This window comes from Amblyraja radiata, chromosome 10 (genome assembly GCF_010909765.2).
Source record: "Amblyraja radiata isolate CabotCenter1 chromosome 10, sAmbRad1.1.pri, whole genome shotgun sequence".
Lineage (NCBI taxonomy): Eukaryota > Metazoa > Chordata > Chondrichthyes > Rajiformes > Rajidae > Amblyraja > Amblyraja radiata.
Window position 1 is genome coordinate 13,237,780 of NC_045965.1, and position 20,469 is coordinate 13,258,248.

Sequence of the window (20,469 nt, forward strand, 5' to 3'; positions counted from 1 at the left end):
AGCACGAGGACCCAACTGAAACTTGAACTCAGGAATAGATGAAAAGCTATACTTTATAACCTATGAACCTATCTCCATTGATGTATTACAGGTAACCCATTCCACCTCCCTTGTTTTTCTGTTGTGTTTTTTTTTTTTTTTGCTTTCTTTTTTATTTGTAACTTTCTACCCTCTCTTTTTCCCTCTTTCTATAAAAAATAAAAACACTAGAAGCAGAAGTAATTGATAATGGAAAATTTTAATAATGTATGACTGATGTATATGAAAAGTTTTTTTACTATAATATGTAACTACATTTTATAATATGTCTACTTCTAATAAATAAATAAAAAAAATAAAAAAGAATACTTCATACAAAAAACATTGAAATCATACTTCTACAGTGCACTAAAACATGATTTTAATACATCAAATTTCAAAAAGTTCCTACCCTGGGAGGGGGGGACACCCTTCTTCCACACCCTCTCCCCACTCGGTTGCTCCACTCCCTCACCGGGTACCCCCAAGGCCAGTGATCAGTGATCGCACAGCCTCCCCCCTTTCAAAAACGCTCCAATCCAATTTAAAGCATATATATTGCATTCAAGTGTAAGTTAAAAGACTCGCTACAGTATGCACCATATTGCACAATTTCAAGCTGAAAAATGCAAATGTTCTGTACCAATGGGAGGAGGACACTCCCCTCCCCCCCCCCCCCCCCGGTCGCTATACTCCCTCGGGCTTGGTCTCTCGCAATTTCTCACTCCCAACTGTCACTCAATGTTGGCAGCCCTGTTATGATCACCCTAAATCAGTACCCCGTTCCTGCTTTCTCCCTTGATTCCGTTAGCCCTGAGAGCTGTATCTAACTCTCTCTTGAAAACATCCAGTGAATTGGCCTCCGCTGCCTGCAGTGGCAGAGAATTCCACGAAACTATTGCGACAGTGGGCAAACTAACCAGGGCACTGTTATTTGCAAGACCACTCAAGTACCAGTAACGTCAGGAACACTGCTGTTACAGTTGCAGACCACAATTAGTGCCAATGGGTGTGTTACAGTGTACGTTGCTGCAAGTAAAATCTTTGTTGTTTTGTTCAACAATTGAATTACAATTAAACACTGTTGACTCTTGATTCATACTGCATGGTGGCGCAGCGGTAGAGTTGCTGCATTACAGCGTCAGAGACCCGGGTTCAATCCCAACTGCAGGTGGTGACTGTTCGGAGTTTGCACGTTCTCCCAGTGACCACGTGGGTTTTCTCCGGGTGCTCTGGTTCCAGCCCCCACTCGAAAGACATACAAGTTTGCAGATTCTACAAAAATTGTAAATTGACCCTAGTGTGTAGGGTAGTGCTAGTGTACGGGGTAATCGTTTCCATGCAGTGTCTCTAGAGTCTAAATTACTAAAAGGAATCAACAAGCACCACTAAGTGGCTGCTTCTCCAGAGAAAAAAACTGCTTAAGCACCCGTCTGTCCATCTCTCTCCACGGATGCTGCCTGACCCGATGCGTTTCCCCAGCAGTTTCTTCACTCAAGATTTCAGCATCTGCAGTCGCTTGTGCCATAGAACTTGGCTGAGCTGTTTCTATGTGAAATACATGATTGAAATGATTCTGCTGGGGCTGTCCATAGCAATGAAGGTATAAGAGACTGAAAGCTGTTACTTCCACGTTGAGGAACAGCTTCTTCCCTACACCCATTAGGTTATTAAACACTGCAATCTCCAACTAGGCTCCAAACTATAGACTTAGAAGCATTTATTTTTACTTATTGAAAAAAAAATTGTTGTTGTTGTTTATTGTGAGTTTTTAGAGTACCATGTTTAAATGTTAGTTGTGCGGCTGTAAGAATTTCATCATGTATGAAGGAACTGGAGATGCTGGTTTACACAGAGGATAGACATAACTGCTGGAGTAACCCAGTGGGTCAGGAATAGGTGACGTTTCAGGTTGAGAAGAAGAGTCTCAACGCGAAACGTCAGCTATTCCTTTTCTCCAGAGATGCTGCCTGACCCGCTAAGTCACTCCAGTAAGAATTTCATTGTTCCATTTCAGGGCATATGACAATAAAACATTCTTGACATATAATCAAGAAACCCAATGTACAATAAACCAGTTTCTAGCTCTGAATTTCTTTTTTATTAAAATTGTACACAAAGGTCAAACAGGATTAAGTCACTTTATTTGAAATGCTTGAACTCTTACAAACAGTGCATTTTGTTCATTTACCACTAAGCACACGGTCGAAACATTTGTACATGGCAGTGAACAACTTTGTTGGTGTTAATGGCTCAGTCTAATTAACAATGCTTCAGGGCACCGTCTGCAATTTATGAACTTGCATTTATGGACAAACATCAGAAATGTTCTGAAACAAACATTTCGAACTTGTGGAGATGGGCTTCACAAATTCAAAGCTGTAATTACACCTGCAAATGTACATAACATGTTACACAATTAACGGTTTTAAATGGAGAAAGAGAAAAAAATGCCAGGCTTTGTTCAGTTTTCTACGTTAATGGTGCAAACACACGAGATGCAAGAATCTTTCGATCTGTCAAGTGTGATTAATGGAAACTGGCAAATAGCACTTGCAGGGGTTACTAGCAAATTTATAATTACATGTCACAGTACTTGGTCAATCACATATCGATTTGGGGAGATTATTGCCTGATATACCTTTTAAATATTTAAACCGATTCATTCCAGGTAACAAATTCATTCATTCGTTGATCATTCCACTCTAAATGTATTTCCATCCCTCTGGTTTGACTACATTTAACATGATTCCATTTAATGATTCAATGAATGAGGAATTTTCACCCCTCTGGTTTCAATACATTTAACATGATTTGGTTGAGTCATATGTAGATGTCAGATATATTCCATGATACCAACTCTATGCTTGCCGATTATTTAGCGGACATGTTGCACAAAACGTATCTCTGGAATAAATCTACAATATTTATAAACATGTGCAAAGTCTTCTGTGGACTTCCAGACAATCAGTTGCACCTAATGAATGGAGGATTCGATCTAGTTCCAAAGCATCAACAGGATCATTTAAAAAAGTTAGTTCAGATAATAAAACATCACAATCTCAGAAGTTTAGTTAAGGTTCGGGCAGCTTTTCACTGTAGGCTACTGGTCCAATGATGTCGTTGGACAGAGGGAGCTTTTAGGCAAACAGGGCAATTGGGAAAGTTGGCACATTGCGAAAAAAAGTGCTGAAACTACGATCACATGGAACTTTGAAATGTTAGCTGCAATTGTGTTCTATGAAGATGCTGCTGGCTATCAGAACCCATCAGATAGTTTTGTTCAGCGTGGATCCGTAGGTGGCAAAATGGCAACTGGATTGTAGATTTGACGATGCATTTTCCATCCCATTACACTTCACACCAATCAATGATCGGTGTAAAATGATATTATAGGTTCTTTTCGGGAAATTGGGGTCACATTGTCCCAGGACCTAACCATGTTGCATTCATGCCACGTGGGATGGGACCGCGGTAGGTCCATACATTTTGATCCAGACCGGACCGGACCAGACCCACGTGGAATGGATCCAACCACCTATCCCTCGTCCCCACACCCCCAGGTTGCCCGTCTGACTCTTGATCGCACCATCACAGTGTATCACAAAACCCCAGCCACATCCCCTAGGTTTGGTATGTACCCCGTCCTCCCATTCACAAACTCTCCCCCCCAACTTCACCAAGAGCCTTCATGGACTTCCAAACAGCTTTAGTCAACCGCCTTCAGTGCTTCCCAATATAAATATGTTAGGGTTCCAACCTAACCCGTAGGCCCGTCACATCACTTGATTTGTATACTGCTACCGTGACATTCTCCAAAAACTGGGCTAAGATTTTTTTTTTAAAACCTGTACATAGCACAACCGTGCCCTTTTATAGCCCTAACTGTCCTCATAAGTAGTACTGATACATGGACATTATGTATGGACAAGAGTTTCTTTTTATACAGTGTCATTAGTTAGTCTGATACAAACCATTTGTTTTCGAGTAGTGGATTGTGCAGCTGTAAACGTTCAATTAAACAAAATTATGCACGAGTAGACTGTCAATTTGTTAATTTGTGGCTTGTTTTCCTTGGTCAGGAGGAGAGATGACACCAGTGAAAAGTGCCCCAAAGATGTTTAAACCAGTACATTTAATAGCTCTACAATCTAGTTCCATTGTTCAAATTGGTTGCTAGATCATTAATGAGGTGGGGGGGGAGGGGGGAGAATTTGGTTCAATCACATCAAGATTATTATAGCGATGCTTTGAGGTGCCCAAGTAAAATGTTTTAACATTTTTTCATGGGAACAAGAACAAAGATATTTATAAATAATCCTGCTTCTACAAATATGCACATATACTTAAGACGATTGTCTATGAAACTACAATACTGCTCTGAAGCCACAATTTACGGGACTGAAACACTCTAAAGCATTTCTGATAAGGCAGATTCTAATAATAATAACAACCATCTCGCCAACCAACAATTTGCAAGATAGTTGCAGAAAGTATGCCCATAACAAATAAACTCAGATTATTGTGGGCTTCTCGACGATGGATCATAGAATAGAGTACACCTGCTGACCTGTTCACTCTGTACAAGTCCACTCTATGTTAGTTTCCTTATATTTTGTCTTCAAGTTTTTTTATTACTTTACTTTAGAGATACAGCACGGAAACAGGCCCTTCGGCCCACCGATTCCGTGCCGACCAGCGATCAGCCTGTATACTAACACTATCCTACACACTTGGGACAATTTTACCAAAGCCAATTAACCAACAATCCTGCACGTCTTTGTAGTGTGGGAGAAACCGGAGCACCCGGAGAAAACCCACGCGGCCACAGGGTAAACATGAAAATTCTGCCCCTGTGTCAGTGCCGCCCTTTTTTTATGTGAAAGAATGGACAGTCAGGAATTGAAATGAATTGAATTATTAAATTGCTGCGAATCACTGGATCATATTATAAACATTTACAAATTCTACCATAACAGGTCATTATGAATTCAGTAGCCTGTTTGCTCTGCATGAAAGCTAGATAAAACATATCACATGATTTCTACATTGTGTAAACTTAGTTTGCAAAACACTTCAAAAACAAAAAGGCGGACCCAGTGATTAGAAAGATGATTTGTTCTTTGGACCACGTCACCACATATTGTCACTGTGGACTATGAAAAGTTCATGTACAACTCAGTACACTATTGCTCATACATAACAATGCACCGGCCTTTGTACTTTAGTCGTCTATCACACGTCTTAAAAAGCTCAGACATACAAGTCCAAATATGTTGCTGACAGAAACAAAGCTTGTGGCATAACACCACAACCTTGAAAAGTAGTGAGATAAATTACCTGTCCAAAGTAACTTTCAGGATATAGCACAGGGTGACTGGCTAGGGTCCAGCATTATTTCATTTATTTCTGTGTTATCACCAGCTTGTTCGGCAGTGAGTTTAAGGCATTAAGTTCTTAGGTTGCGTCACCAACAGTATTAAAGTTCAGATGTACCCAATCAATTATTTTTTTTACCGTGTTGCTTAGCTGCAGCCCTATAGAATATTATTTTTTTAATATAAAAGTATCTCGTAAAGGAAATCCCTGCATACATGATTTTTAATAAATGCAGTGCACTTGCAAATGCCACCTGGGCTGTGAACCAACAACTTTCCAGGCACTACGTTTGGCTTCTTCTGTTGTCGTTGAATAAATGTTTCAGCATGTATACCTGCAGACACGACACTATGAGCATCACAGCAAGGTTCACTATCGACCAGAAATTCACACAATCATAGTTGCCTTCTTGGAGGTTCCGATCACGTGCCTCAAAGGCTCGGAGCAGCCCCTGTATCTGGTTGCTCTTACTAAGTCTCCCTTTCACGCTGTTTATCGTATCCTGAAAAAGCGTCCCAAAAGAAAATAAAATCACATTTCACAACAAAGAGATCCAAGCTGAGCAAAGAGTTAAAACAGTGGCAGTGGGTGGGCATTCAAGAGCAGCAGACTTTAATAGCAGCAGAGTTTTTGAACGTTGAATATTCTGCTTTAAGATGAAATGCCTAATGATCTATAATACTTTATATTATATTCATTGTATAGACACACAGTTTCTCTCCAAGAAATCAGTTGATCAATTCTCCTTACTGTAGAACCGCAGATGCTGGTTTACAAAAGAAAGACACAAAGTGCTGGAATAACCCAGCAGCTCAGGCAGCATCTCTGGAGAACAAGAATAGGTGACGTTTCGGGTCGGGGCCCATCTTAGTCAGGAGAAGGGTCCCGACTGGAAAAGAGATGCTTCCTGACCCGTGGAGTTATTCCAGCTCCTTGTGTACTTCTCCTTTCTGGTGGGCTGAATACTACCTGTAATAGTGGACATCACCACAACTGAATTAGTCATGGTGAACTTACTTCCCTCCCAATTAAAGTATGTAGAACAAGAGACTTGTAACATTTACATAATTCCACTTATTTATGAAAGAAAAAGCTCCCAAAAACCCAGCTAACACAAATTCTACCCTCTCTGGTATGCAAATCCAATCATTTCATTACTTTATGCATAACATGCTCTCTTGAACGCTTACCCCTTTTTGTCATTTCCCCTCACATTCCCATTGCCAATGGCAAACAGAAATAGCAGAAATTTAATTCCACCTGTGATCTTATAAAGTTGTACAAAATCAGGTCAGGTCGGGGGGGGGGGGGGGGGAGTTTCCCCCTGCCATGGGTACCATGTAACCCCGTGCTACCTGCTCCATGGTCGGATAGTCGGCGACTAAACCGTCTCCCCCACCTGGTTTGCCAGGTGAGGAGGGGGCTGTTGACCCCCAGCAGGACCAAAAACAAGACCTGTCAAAGGGCGGATGAGCTCCTAGCGAGCAATTGGCCATCCACACTTCAGTAGAAGTTGCGATCACTGTCGTACATAGCATTGTAAGGAATAATGATAAAGCACACACACCAAAATCCTATACTTCCAGCGGCGGAAGACCGCAGGAACTGCAGGACAGAGATGTGTGGTGCGTCCGTCACCGTTCCTGCTGGAAACCAGCATCACTGTGTCACTAATGTTTTCAACGATGATGCATGAATAACAAAATCATGAGAGGAGAATCTCTTGCCAAGAGTGGGGGAATCAAGAACCAGAGGACATGGGTTAAAGGTGAGGGGGGAAAGATTTAATAGGAACCCGAAGGATACCTATTTCACACAAAGGGTGGTGGGTGTATGGAATGAGCAGCCGGAGGTGGTAGTTGAGGCAGGGACTATTGCAACATTAAAGAAACATTTAGACAGGTACATGGATAGGACAGGTTCAGAGGGATGGGGGCCAAATGCAGGCAGGTGGGACTAATGTGGATGGCACATGTTGGTAGGTGTGGGCAAGTTGGGCCAAAAGGCCTGTTTCCACACTGTATGACAATGCATATTGCCTTACTATTGATCTGAGACAAACAGTGACAAAGGGTGTGAGGCTAATACGCAAGTGATATGTAGCTCAAGGTTGAGCCGTATTGAAAGCAGGGAAAGCCAAAAGCTGAAGTGACATGGATTATAAAATGTAAGAATCTGTACTGCATTGGTTTAAGTAGACTAACAAGATGCGTATCAGGAATGTTACTGGCTGTTAAATAGCTAATTGATTTCTGTTGTACCTGCCTCCGATTTTCTCAATCCATTCCTAATTTTGTATCACACTAGTGATTTTGATCAGAAAAAAAGACACATGCAAGTTGCCACCTACCAGAATATCTTCCAGTTTCATATCAAGCAGCTCTCCTCCTGGTAGAATATCGTTCCACTTGGTTGAGTCACCCTCAGGTTCCATGTTGTCCAGAATAAGCTCAAAGAACACTATCTTTTCTGATATGGAACTAAATGAGTTGTCGAAACAAAACATGTAGTCCCCATTCTCAGTTTCGATGCTAAAAATGATAGAGAAACTAGTCAATTTGAAATGAATGGAGATAATGGAGGTAGCAGCTAAATGGAACTATTTTATACATTTGTAACTATTTATAAAATAGGCTACGAATGTCACTGCTTTGCAAGTCGACTATATACAGTGCCCTCCATAATGTTTGGGACAAAGACCCATCATTTATTTATGTGACTTTGTACTCCACAATTTGAGATTTGTAATAGAAAAAAAAAATCACACGTGGTTAAAGTGCACATTGTCAGATTTTAATAAAGGCCATTTTTATACATTTTGGTTTCACCATGTAGAAATTACAGCAGTGTTTATACATAGTCCCCCCATTTCAGGGCACCATAATGTTTGGGACACAGCAATGTCAAGTAAATGAAAGTGGTCATGTTTAGTATTTTGTTGCATATCCTTTGCATGCAATGACTGCTTGAAGTCTGCGATTCATGGACATCACCAGTTGCTGGGTGTCTTCTCTGGTGATGCTCTGCCAGGCCTGTATTGCAACCATCTTTAGCTTATGCTTGTTTTAGGGGCTAGTCCCCTTCAGTTTTCTCTTCAGCATATAAAAGGCATGCTCAATTGGGTTCAGATCGGGTGATTGACTTGGTCACTCAAGAATTGAACATTTTTTTTAGCTTTGAAAAACTCCTTTGTTGCTTCAGCAGTAGGTTTGGGATCATTGTCTTGCTGTAGTATGAACTGCCGGCCAATGAATTTTGAGGCATTTGTTTAAACTTGAGCAGATATGATGTGTCTATACACTTCAGACTTCATTTCGCTACTACCATCAGCAAGTGTAATATCAATGAAGATAAGTGAGCCAGTACCTTCAGCAGCCATACATGCCCAGGCCATAACACCCCCACCACCGAGTTTCACAGATGAGGTGGTAGGCTTTGGATCTTGGGCAGTTCTGTAGGCACTGGGAGCAGCAGTCTGTCATTTCTATCTTTTTTTTAATGTTCAGTTAGTCCAAAGTCTGTTTTGGGGGGGAACTTTTACTTTTCTATGTGGGGGAGGGGGGCAGGGTAAGGGGGAAACCGTCTCCCAGTCTCTTCCTGGCGGGGACGCGACTATTTCTCCGAGTCGCGTCCTCGCTCCCCACCTCGCGGCCTACCAGCTGGATCGGAGCGGCCTTTCCTGCCGGGGACCGGGAACCGGGAACCGGACCGGGGCTGCTACAGCGGCGGCGCAGCGCTGGAGTCACCGCGGAGCGGGCGATGCCTACCTGGGTCGCCGTTTGGAGCTCCGGAGCGCTGGGCCGTTGCTCCAACATCGTGGAGCTCTGGTGCGGAGAGCTTCAAACGCGGGCGGCGCTGAACAACATCGTGGAGTCCTGGGGCGCCTTGCAGAGGGTCTACAGCAGCAGTCTCCACCCGGCACGGTCTGCGGACTTTGGAAGCTGCCGACTCCGGTAGGAGGGGGCCGGCTCTGGTGTCCACGCCGCTGAGGACGTCCCGCAGCCCCGACGTCGGACTTGTATCACCCCGGCGAGCGGTCCTGGACATCGGGCCGCCCGTAGCTGCAACTGCGGAGGGCTTGGGGAGGCCCTGACCACGAGGAACAGTGGAGGAAGAGACTGACTTTGGTGCCTTCCCACACAGTGGGAAACTTTGATTCTGCTGTGTGGGGATGTTTTATGTCAAATTCTATAGTGTGTTGTGTTCTTTATTTTTATTGTATGGCTATATGGGAATTTCATTTCACTGCTGTATAATTACAGCAGTCATTTCTACATGGTGAAACCAAAATGTATAAAAATGGCCTTTAATAAAATCTGACAATGTGCACTTTAACCACATGTGATTTTTTCTATTACAAATCTCAAATTGTCGAGTACAGTGGCAAATAAATAAATGATGGGTCTTTGTCCCAAACATTATGGAGGGCACCGTATGTATTAGGAGGAAAAGGGGGCACAGGCAATTGAACCATCCTATCACCAACTAGAGAGCGATCCTGGCCTTCAGAGTATTTTTTTAAATGACTCTTTACTGGACATTATCTTGCACTAAATGTTATTCCCTATATCTGTACACGCCGTGGTTGTAACCATGTATAATCTTTCCGCTGACTGGATAGCATGCAACAAAAGGCTTTTCACTGTACCTCAGTCCACAGGACAGTAAGCTAAACTATTACAGATGCACAGCCCTAAGTCAAAAGGCAGTGAAACTTTAAAAAATAATTATTAAAATAATCAATATTCATCATTATTTTATCGCTGCAAAAAGGCCAGAGATTTAATTTCTGTAAGCTACCTGCCTTTAAAACTGAGAACATAGAAATCATTGTTAGCATTCAACTTGTGCACAATTGCAACATGCATGCACATTTCTGCAAAATCACTGATCTTCAGTCATCTCTGAAATGCATTCTGCATACTTGAACTGAAGAAGATTTATTGTAAACACAAAAAGGATTGAGCAGTTTGTGACCAGGAACAGTTTATTTTCTGTAGTTGAACATTTCTCACTGGTGCTCTCTTTAGTTTAGTTAGGTTTAGAGATACACCAGGGAAACAGGCCCATCGACCCACCAGGTCCGCGCCGACCAGTGATCCTCGCACATTAACACTATCCTACACACACTAGGGCCAATTTATACATACAACAAGACAATTTACCTACAAACCTGTACATCTTTGGAGTGTGGGAGGAAACTGGAGATCTTGGAGAAAACCCACGCAGGTCATGGGGAGAAGTTACAAACTCCGTACAGACAGCACCCGTAGACGGGATCGAACATGGGTCTCCGGCGCTGCAAGCACTGAAAGGCAGCAACTCTACCACTAAACCTGTCCTTGGCAGAGCAATTCCCAAACCAGATGGTAATGTTCCCGGACAAGATGCTTTCCACAGCCGCTGCGTAGAAGCACTGGAGGATCCTCGGAGACACTCTGAATTTCCTCAATTGCCTGAGGTGGTAAAGGCGCTGCCTTGCCTTACTCACGAGTGCTGAGGCGTGTGATGCCCATGTCATATCCTCGGAGATGTGGACTCCCAGATATTTAAAACAGTTCACCCTATCCACAGGATCCCCATTTATCCTCAATGGAGTGTACGTCCTCGGATGATGTGCCCTCCTAAAGTCCATGATCAGCTCCTTCGTTTTTTTGATGTTCAAGAGGAGGCTGTTATCCTAGCACCAGAGTGCTAGACCAGCCACCTCCTCCCGGTAGGCCTTCTCGTCGTTGTCTGAGATCAGGCCCACCACCACAGTGTCATCAGCAAACTTAATTATTGAGTTGGAGCTGAACCTAGCCACACAGTCATGTGTGTACAGGGAGTACAATAGGGGGCTGAGGACGCAACCCTGGGGCGATCCTGTGCTCAGGGTGAGGGACTTCGATGTATTCCCTCCCATCTTGACTACCTGGGGCCTGGCGGTGAGAAAGTCCAGGACCCAGGCACACAGGGAGGTGTTGAGCCCCAATTCCATTAGCTTCCCGGCCAGTCTGGTGGGGACTATCGTGTTGAAGGCTGAACTGTAGTCTATGAACAGCATCCTCACGTAGCCCCCCTTCTGGCTGTCCAGATGGGAGAGAGCGGTCTGCAAGACCTGGGAGACCACTAGGCAGTAATAATGGATTTAGGATTGAGGATAATTTGTCTCCAATATATATATATATATATATATATAAACAAGGAACTGCAGATGCTGATCTACAAGAAAAAGACACAAAATGCCTGAGTAACTCAGTGGGGAACATTGATAGGTGATGTTTCTTCAGTGTACAGTGCGGTCCAGACACGAACTGTCACCTATCCATCTTCTCCAGGGATGATGTTTGACCTGTTGAATTACTCCAGCACTTTGTGTCTTTTTTTTCTGTCTCCGCTCTAGTTTTGTGGATTCTGAGGTGGCTAACAAGGACAACACAGGAATTGCAGACCCTTCCACGGATTGGGTAGTAGATGCCTTATGGCAGCTGGGCAGTCTGTGAGGTGGTTCACCTCTTTAGGTTTGCCCTTCCACACATGGCACTTCGCATCTTGTCCTGTAAACTGGCCACCACCTATGCTGCGCTGATGTCAAAGAGTCGGTGTCTCTAGGTTGTGATAGCAGAGGAGCATTCAGGTCTGTCACTGTTTCGGGTTGGGACCCTTCTTCAGACACTTCGGAACTACTCTGAAGAAGGGCCCTAATCAGAAACCTTATCTATCCATTCCCTCCACAGATGTTGCCTGACCAGCTTTTTGTGATTTGCTCAAGATTCCAGCATCTGCAGCATCTTGTGTCTACTGTCAGTGCTGTACTTGTCCAGGCAGATCCTGGTATTCCAGGTCCTGAACCTCATAAAATGGAGTGAAACTTGCCTGTGCATGCTTTCTTTTAACCTGGGGCAGCCATAGCATAATAGATTCATAAGGATAGTGTTAATGGAGTCTATCAATCTTTATCCCCTGTACCCGACTCCCCAGCATCTACTCCACCACCTACCAAGGCCCCTCCTTTGAACATCTCCACTGACCTCCTTACCCCTCCTCCACACTGCTTCCTCTCCCAGTTTGACCTGGTCACCCCTATTGAAATCTCCAAACTCATCAGCTCTTCCAAACCCACTACCTGCTCCCTTGACCCTCTCCCCACTCCCCTGCTGAAGTCCTGCCTTCCCGTTCTCTGCCCCTACCTCACTAATCTCTTCAACTCCTCATTGTCCCAAGGAATTGTCCCCTCCGCTTTCAAAACTGCTGCTGTCACACCAATCTTAAAGAAACCTGGTCTTGATCCCTCCTCTCTCATTAACTACCGCCCAATCTCAAACCTCCCCTTTCTTTCAAAAACCTTGGAACTTATCGTTGCGTCGCAACTTCATTCCCACCTCCTTGTGTATAACCTACTTGAACCCCTCCAATCTGGCTTTCGCCCCCTCCATAGCACAGAATCTGCTCTCCTCAGTCCTCAACGACCTCCTCACCTCTGCTGACACTGGTTCCCTCAACATCCTCATCCTCCTCGACCTGAGCGCAGCCTTCGATACAGTGAACCACAACATCCTGCTCACCAGACTCAAAGACCTCGGCATTGAAGGCTCTGCACTCAGCTGGCTCCGTTCCTACCTTTCCAACAGATCCCACTTCATCTCTCTCCACAACCACACCTCTGCTACAGCCACAGTCACTCAAGGCGTTCCCCAAGGCTCCGTACTCGGCCCCCTCCTCTTCATCATCTACATCCTCCCCCTTGGTCAGATACTCTGCCACTTCAACCTGGACTTCCACTGTTACGCCGATGACACCCAGATCTACCTCGGCACCAAATCCCCCCACAACCCCCCCCCTCTCCCATATCAACTCCTGTTTGTCAGCTATAAAAACCTGGATGCAACATAACTTCCTCAAACTCAACAGCGATAAGACAGAATTCCTCCTCATAGGCTCCAAAGCCACACTCAGCAAAATCAATAACCATCGACGGCACCACTGTCTCCCCATCTCCCAAGGCCCGCAACCTTGGCGTGATCTTTAATTCTACCCTCTCCCTTGAGCCTCACATCCTCCATGTCATTAAAACCTCCTTCTTTCATCTCCGCAACATCGCCAAACTCAGACCCTCTCTCACACCTCCCGCTGCTGAAAGACTCATCCATGCCTTCATCTCCTCCCGACTGGACTATTGCAACTCACTTCTCCTTGGCATCAGCTCCACCTACATCAGCCGACTCCAACTGGTCCAGAACGCAGCCGCCCGACTCATCACCCACACCAAATCCTGGCATCACATCACTCCAGTCCTCAAACAACTTCACTGGCTTCCCATCTCCCACCGGATCACCTACAAAATCCTGATCCTCACCTACAAAGCCCTCCACCATCTGGCCCCCCCATATCTCACTGACCTCCTCTCCCCCTACCAACCCTCACGGTCCCTCAGATCCACATCAGCCGGTCTCCTCTCCATCCACAAGTCCAACCTCCGCAGTTTTGGGGACAGAGCCTTCTCCAGGGCAGCTCCCAGGCTCTGGAACTCCCTCCCCCAACTGATCCGCAATTCCGTGTCCCTCACCATCTTCCAGTCCCGCCTCAAGACCCATCTCTTCACCTCTGCCTATCCTTAGCCCCACGTCCCCCTCCCTTTTCATCTGTGCATTAATTGCCTCATATTGTGTTTTGAATTGTATTCTGTCTTTACTTTGTGTACTAGTCATGTCTCTACTATTTATTTCATTCCCCTTACATGTTTTTCCTCTACCTGCTAAATTTTTGTAAGGTGTCCTTGAGACTCTTGAAAGGCGCCCATAAATAAAATTTATTATTATTATTATTATTAATAGCCCTGTCCCACGGTACGAGTTCATTCCAAGAGCTTTCCCGAGTTTAAAAAAAATCAAACTTGTGGTAAGCACGGAGAATGAACGTAGCGGGCACGTCTGAGCTCAGGAACGTCTCTTAGCGGCTCGTAACGCTAACGGCAGGTACTCGGGAAGACTCGCTAACGGCAGGTAAGCACGGGAAGACTCGTGAAGATTTTTCAACATGTTGAAAAATGTCTACGAGAGCCCCGGGTAATGACGAGTGGTCATTACCGTAAATCTCCGAGTTCGAATCAGGGCAAATTCGGGAGAGCTCTTGGAATTAACACGTACCGTGGGTCAGGGCTTTAAGACAATTGGAGTCAAGACCCTGTGGCATGGAATTTATGACTTGGCCACTGTTTTAGTTTAGAGATACAGCGTGGAAACAGGCCCATTGGCCCACCAGGTCCACGATGACCAGCGACCCCTGTACTCTAGCACTATCCTACACACTTGGGACAGTTTTCAATTTTTACCAAAACCATAGACTGCTTCTTGACACAATTGCACGTTCTCCCCGTGTCTGCACAGGTTTCCTCCGGGTGCTCCAGTTTCCTCCCACAACCCAAAGACGTGTGTGTTTGTAGGTTAATTGACCTCTCAATAAAATTGTCACTTGTGTGTAGAGAGTGGATGGGAAAATGGGATAACATAGAACTAGTGTGAATGGGTGACCGATAATCGGCTTGGTCGGACGAAGGACTGATTTTCATGCTGTATCGCTAAACTAAAATAAGCCCACAATTATTATTTACATAATTCAACTTTGGTTCTTGCTCATCATTTGAAATTTATTTAAAACTGTTTAAACACATAATTGTCATTATATGAGCATTCTCTCAAAATGTTGAAAAACAAACACCAGGTATATCACAAATCACATGCAATTCAAATGAATGCTTTGCAGCAGTGTCAATAAACACCTGCTTATTTATAATTCACTTTTGCAATTCAATAGTTTAAGCCTCCATGAGCTGCTTTTAAATACACACGCCCACATTTGTAAAGGAATCTGTCATCATTTAATTAATACAATTGCTACCTGTGATGGATCTTTGGCAGCCTCTTGGCCAGTCCCGAACAGAAATCTGCTGGGCAGGGTTAGTGCGGGTTGGGAAGAGATGGGGATTGGTTTGTGGGGTATTAGAAATTCATTTGCCTTCTGGCAATCAAATACATTGATAAATGCCTGCCAAAACACATAACACTAACCAACCGATAAATATAGAAAGAAGGAACTACTGATTTTGCTTTACACTAAAGGACACAAAAGGTCCTGACCTGAAACGTCACTTATTTTGTGACCACGTAGGCTTTTTCTGGGTGCTCCGGTTTCCTTCCACATTCCAAAGACATACAGGTTTGTAGGTTAAGTGGCTTTGGTAAGATTGTAAATTGTCCCTAGTGTGCAGGACGGTGCTCGTGTATGGGGTGATCGCTGGCCGGCGCGATCTCGGAGGGCCAAAGGGCATGTTTCCGTGCTGTATCTCAACAGTCTAAAGATGCTGCCTGATCTGCTGAATTACGCCAGCACTCTGTGTCATTCCATGAATGTATTAATAACTTGACGATGTTACCTGCTGCAAGGCAAACAAGACATGTGGAAATAATACGTTATTATGGTTGTTATGTTGATTCAGATTCTGTTCACTGCTGTCTGTAATTTAGGTCACAGCAGTTTTTCTGCTGATATGCACTAATTTCTTTGGCATCTGTGGAACATGGTTCTGCACAATTTTACAGCCATGTTTCCTGCATTACACAATAGCTAAACAGCGAAAAATAATTAATTGCCATTAGAATCCGAAATATTTGAAGCTGCTGGAGCCTCTCTTTACAGTCTCTTTGATCCAGATAATTGTGGGAGCAAGCTATCTGTAAACTAGGTTCCAGATTTTATGTTATCATTCTGTATAGCATAACACCATTTGATAGCACATATTACTAGGAGCAGGGACCATGTACATGAGTGCACATAACATTCAATGTGTTCACAAATTATTCAATGCGCGCACAACTGCAATGTTTATTTTAGTATTCGATGGATTCAGAGCAATAAGCTGGAGTAATACAGAAAATAGTGGATGGCTCGGCTTGCCCTCTGTAGAACCGGGAGAGGGAAGCCGCCGAGTTTGGCCCCTGAAGTCGGGAACCAGGGAGAAGGTGGAAGGTGTTGGCGATGGTGGCGGACGCTGGACAAAAGGTCCAACCTTCTTGTGCCTCACCTCGCACCACTATTCTGCCACAAAACAAATGAGCTAGTCAGTTTAAAGTTCAAATGGAATCCAATGACAAAGCATGTTTGATGTTTTTCAACAAGAGTAACTCCCATGACGAATAATGAACATTACAAAGTCTGTCACTCACCTGTGTACTCCATCAGACTTTCTTTGATCAAAATAGAGAACCTTTCCATTTGGGGATGAAATGTAGAAATCCACATCTAATCCCGCCCCATCGATCACCTAGAGGGCAGGGGAGAATATTAGTTTTGTCCAAAATCGTACAATGGATTCACTTGGTCACTGTCAAATTGATCTTTTCATAATAATTTAAAGTAATAAAGAAATTTAAATAAATGCGCACCTCCAGATTCAGGAACATTTTTTTCACAGCTGTTATCAGGCAACTGAGCCATCCTATCACCACCTAGAGCTACTATCTACCTTAGTGGAGATCCTTGGACTATCTTTGATCGGACTTTACTGGACTTTATCTTGCACGAAATGTTATACACTTTATTCCCCTTATCATGTATCTGTACATTTTAGATGGCTCGATTGCAATCATGTATTGTCTTTCTGCTGACTGATTAGCACGCAACAAAAGCTTATCACTGTACCTCAGTACATGTGACAATAAACTAAACTCATAATTAAATCCAGCTGAAAACAATAATAGTTTTTAAATATTTAATTAGTATTTAAATACATAAAACTGCAGATGCTGGTTTACAGAAAAGGACACAAAGTTCTGGAGAAGGGTCCTAACTTGAAACGTCGCCTGTCCATGTTCTCCAGAGATGCTACCTGACCCACTGAGTTACTCCAGCATGTTGTGTGCTTTTCAATTTCATTAAATTGTCGCTAACGTCAGCAAATATTATGGATCATTAAAATATCAGTAGAAAATCTGCAAGGCAAAACCTCCTACAACAATTGCAACTGGTGGGTTTTAACATTTTGTGTTGCAGGTAAAATATTGGCACAGAATTCTGTGCTACCGTCTCATTGCTTCAAAGGCCCAGAGTTGATGCTAACCTCAAGAGTGCGGAGCTTCTCATGGTTTCATGGATTTTACCGGGTGCTCTGGTTTCACCCCAAATTCGACATTTATGCTGGTAGGTCAATTGGCTACTGTAAAATTAACCCTCAGTATAGTTATGAAGCAAAAGAATCAGCAGAGAGTTGATGAGCAAGGCTACAGGGAAATAAGCAGAGGGGAAAGAGGACTGGTAGGTTTCTTTGGGGGGGGTGATGGAAATCAGGCATAAGACCTTATGACACAGCAGAATAAGGCCATTCAACCCATCGAGTGAACTCTGTTATTGATCTATTTTTCCCTCGTAACTCCATTCTATGCCTTCTCCCCAGAATCTTTGACGCCCTTCCTACTCAAGAACCTATCAATATCTGCCGTAAAAATACTCAGTCGATTGCGGCAATGAATTCCTCAGATTCACTGCCCTCTGGCTAAATAAATTCCTCCTTATCTCCATTATGAAGGTACATCCTTCTCGTCTGAGGCTGTGCCCTCTGGTCCTAAACTCTCCCATTTTCACATCCTTTTCACATCCATTCTAACTGGACCTTTAATTATTCAGTTGGTTTCAATGAGAACCCCGTCATCCTTCTAAACTCCAGTGAGTACAGGTCCAGTAGAGGCCTTCAAACGCTCCTTGTACGTTAACCCAATCATCTCTGGGATCATTCTCATAAACCTACTCTGTATCCTCTCCAAAGCCAGCACATCCATCCACAGATATGGGGCCCAAAACTGCTCACAATATTCCAAATGTGGCCTCACCAACCTCTGATAAAGCCTCAGCATTACATTCTTACTTTTATATTCTAGTCAGCATTGCCTTCTTTACTACGGACTCAACCCACAAATTAACCTTTCGGCACAGCCTCTCCCCATTTAGAAAGTAGTCTACATTGTCCTTCTACATTCTATTCTATTTGCCACTTCTTTGTCCACTCTCCTAACCTGTCCAAGTCCTTCTGCAGCTTTTCTGCTTCCTGAACATTACCTGGTCCTCCACCTATCTTTGTATCATCTGCAAACTTGGCCACAAAGCCATCAATTCCCTCATCCAGATCATTAACATGTAACGTGAAATGTAGCGGACACAACACCGGTTCCTGCAGAACACCACTAGTCACTGGCAACCAACCAGAAAAGGCCCCTTTATTCTCACTCTTTGTCTCCAATCTTCTATTGACTCTTCAGTTTGGAAGGGCTTGCAAGAAATTACCAGCTACAAGAGGAAAGCCCCCTGCTCTTTGGACAATCGTCAGCTGGCCAACGACCTGAATGAGTTTTACTGTAGGTTTGAAAATCAGAAACGTAACCCTGGTACCCACTCCCGCCTTCCCCAACCAACACAGCCAGACCCCAGTCTGCAAAGAATGGACCCTGCACCCTCTCCTTCCCATTCACCGCTTCACACCTACTTAAGGCAAGACTCCAGTATGAAAAGACCACCCCAACCAACACTTCACACCCACTGACCTCAGTCTGCAAAGACTAGGCCCTTCTACACCCACCCCCCCTCCAATTACCACTTCACACCCAATTATCCACACCCTCCTTGCTGAACAACATCACTTCATCAACAATAAAAATAGAGGAGGTGGAGAGTCTTTTCAGAAGACAGAAAAGCCGGAAATCTCCAGGACCTGACAATGTTTCCTCCTCTACTCTCAAGCTCTGCGCCAAACAACTGACACCGGTCTATACAGACATTTTTAACCAGTCCCTGCAAACATGTACTCTCCCTGCCTGCTTCAAAGTCTCCACTTTTGGCCCTGTACCCAAAAAGGCAAGGATTACTTGTCTTAATGACTACAGGCCTGTCGCACTGACCTCTGTAGTCATGAAGACACTCGAAAGGCTTGTGCTGGCCAAGCTGAAAAATATCACAATCCCCCTGCTGGACCCTATGCAGTTTACATATCGGGCCAATAGATCTGTGGATGATGCAGTGAACCTGGGCCTGCACTTCATCCTACAGCACCTAAACGGCCAGGGGACCAATGTGAGAATTTTGTTTGTTGATTTTAGCTCTGCATTCAACACCATTGTGCCAGAGCTACTACACTCCAAACTTTCCGAGTTGACTGTGCGTGAACCCCCTCTGTCGGTGGATCTCCAGCTTCCTGACAGACAGGAAGCAGCATGTGAGGCTGGGAAGGCACATCTCGGACCCGCAAACGCTCAGCATAGGAGCACCGCAAGGCTGCGTACTCTCTCCTCTCCACTACTCTCTCTACACCAACGATTGTACCTCCACAGACACCTCTGTCAAGCTTCTCAAGTTTGCAGACGACACAACCCTGATTGGGCTGATCCAGGATGGGGAGGAATCTGCCTACAGACAGGAAGTGTCACAGCTGGCATCCTGGTGCTATCGCAACAACCTAGAGCTCAATGCTCTTAAGACAGTGGAATTGATTGCACACTTTAGGAGAGCTCCCCCTCCCCTCACCCCACTCACCATCAACAACACCACAGTGACATCTGTGGAGTCTTTTAAGTTCCTGGGAACCATCATCTCCAAGGACCTTAAGTGGGGGACTACCATCGACTCCACAGTCAAAAAGGCACAACAGAGGATGTACTTCCTACGGCAGCTGAGGAAGCACAATCTGCCACAGGCAATGATGGTCCAATTCTACACGGCCATCGTAGTCTGTTCTCACCTTCTCCATCACTGTCAAAGCTGCCACAGCTAGACATAAAAACAGTTTTTATCCACGAGTAGTTGCTCTACTCAACAGCCAAAAATCTGTAGGCTCCCTTTGATGTGGTATTTTGTTGGTTCACATCAAGTCAAGTCGTCAAGTCAAGTTTATTCGTCACATATGCATACGAGATGTGCAGTGAAATGAAAAGTGGCAATGCTTGCGGATTGTGCAAAAAAACTACAAAACTTGATCAATTGATCAATGGTGTTTTATCATTAATGTTTTATTATTATTAATCTTTAGTGTTTTCTGAGTCATTCGCAACT

General features: G+C 44.1%; 1 protein-coding gene across 1 annotated transcript in view; it reads right to left on the reverse strand.

The window, feature by feature from the left end:
* Positions 1-2,096: 2,096 nt before the first annotated feature.
* Positions 2,097-20,469, reverse strand: part of tmed5 (transmembrane p24 trafficking protein 5) — a 31,541-nt gene continuing 13,168 nt past the window's right edge. Inside the window, exons 2-4 of the mRNA XM_033028071.1 lie at positions 16,602-16,699; positions 7,748-7,928; positions 2,097-5,899 (exon numbers count right to left, since the gene is read on the reverse strand). Coding sequence (XP_032883962.1) covers positions 5,681-5,899; positions 7,748-7,928; positions 16,602-16,699 — 498 coding nt within the window. The 3' untranslated portion in view covers positions 2,097-5,680. The remainder of the gene's footprint in view (positions 5,900-7,747; positions 7,929-16,601; positions 16,700-20,469) is intronic.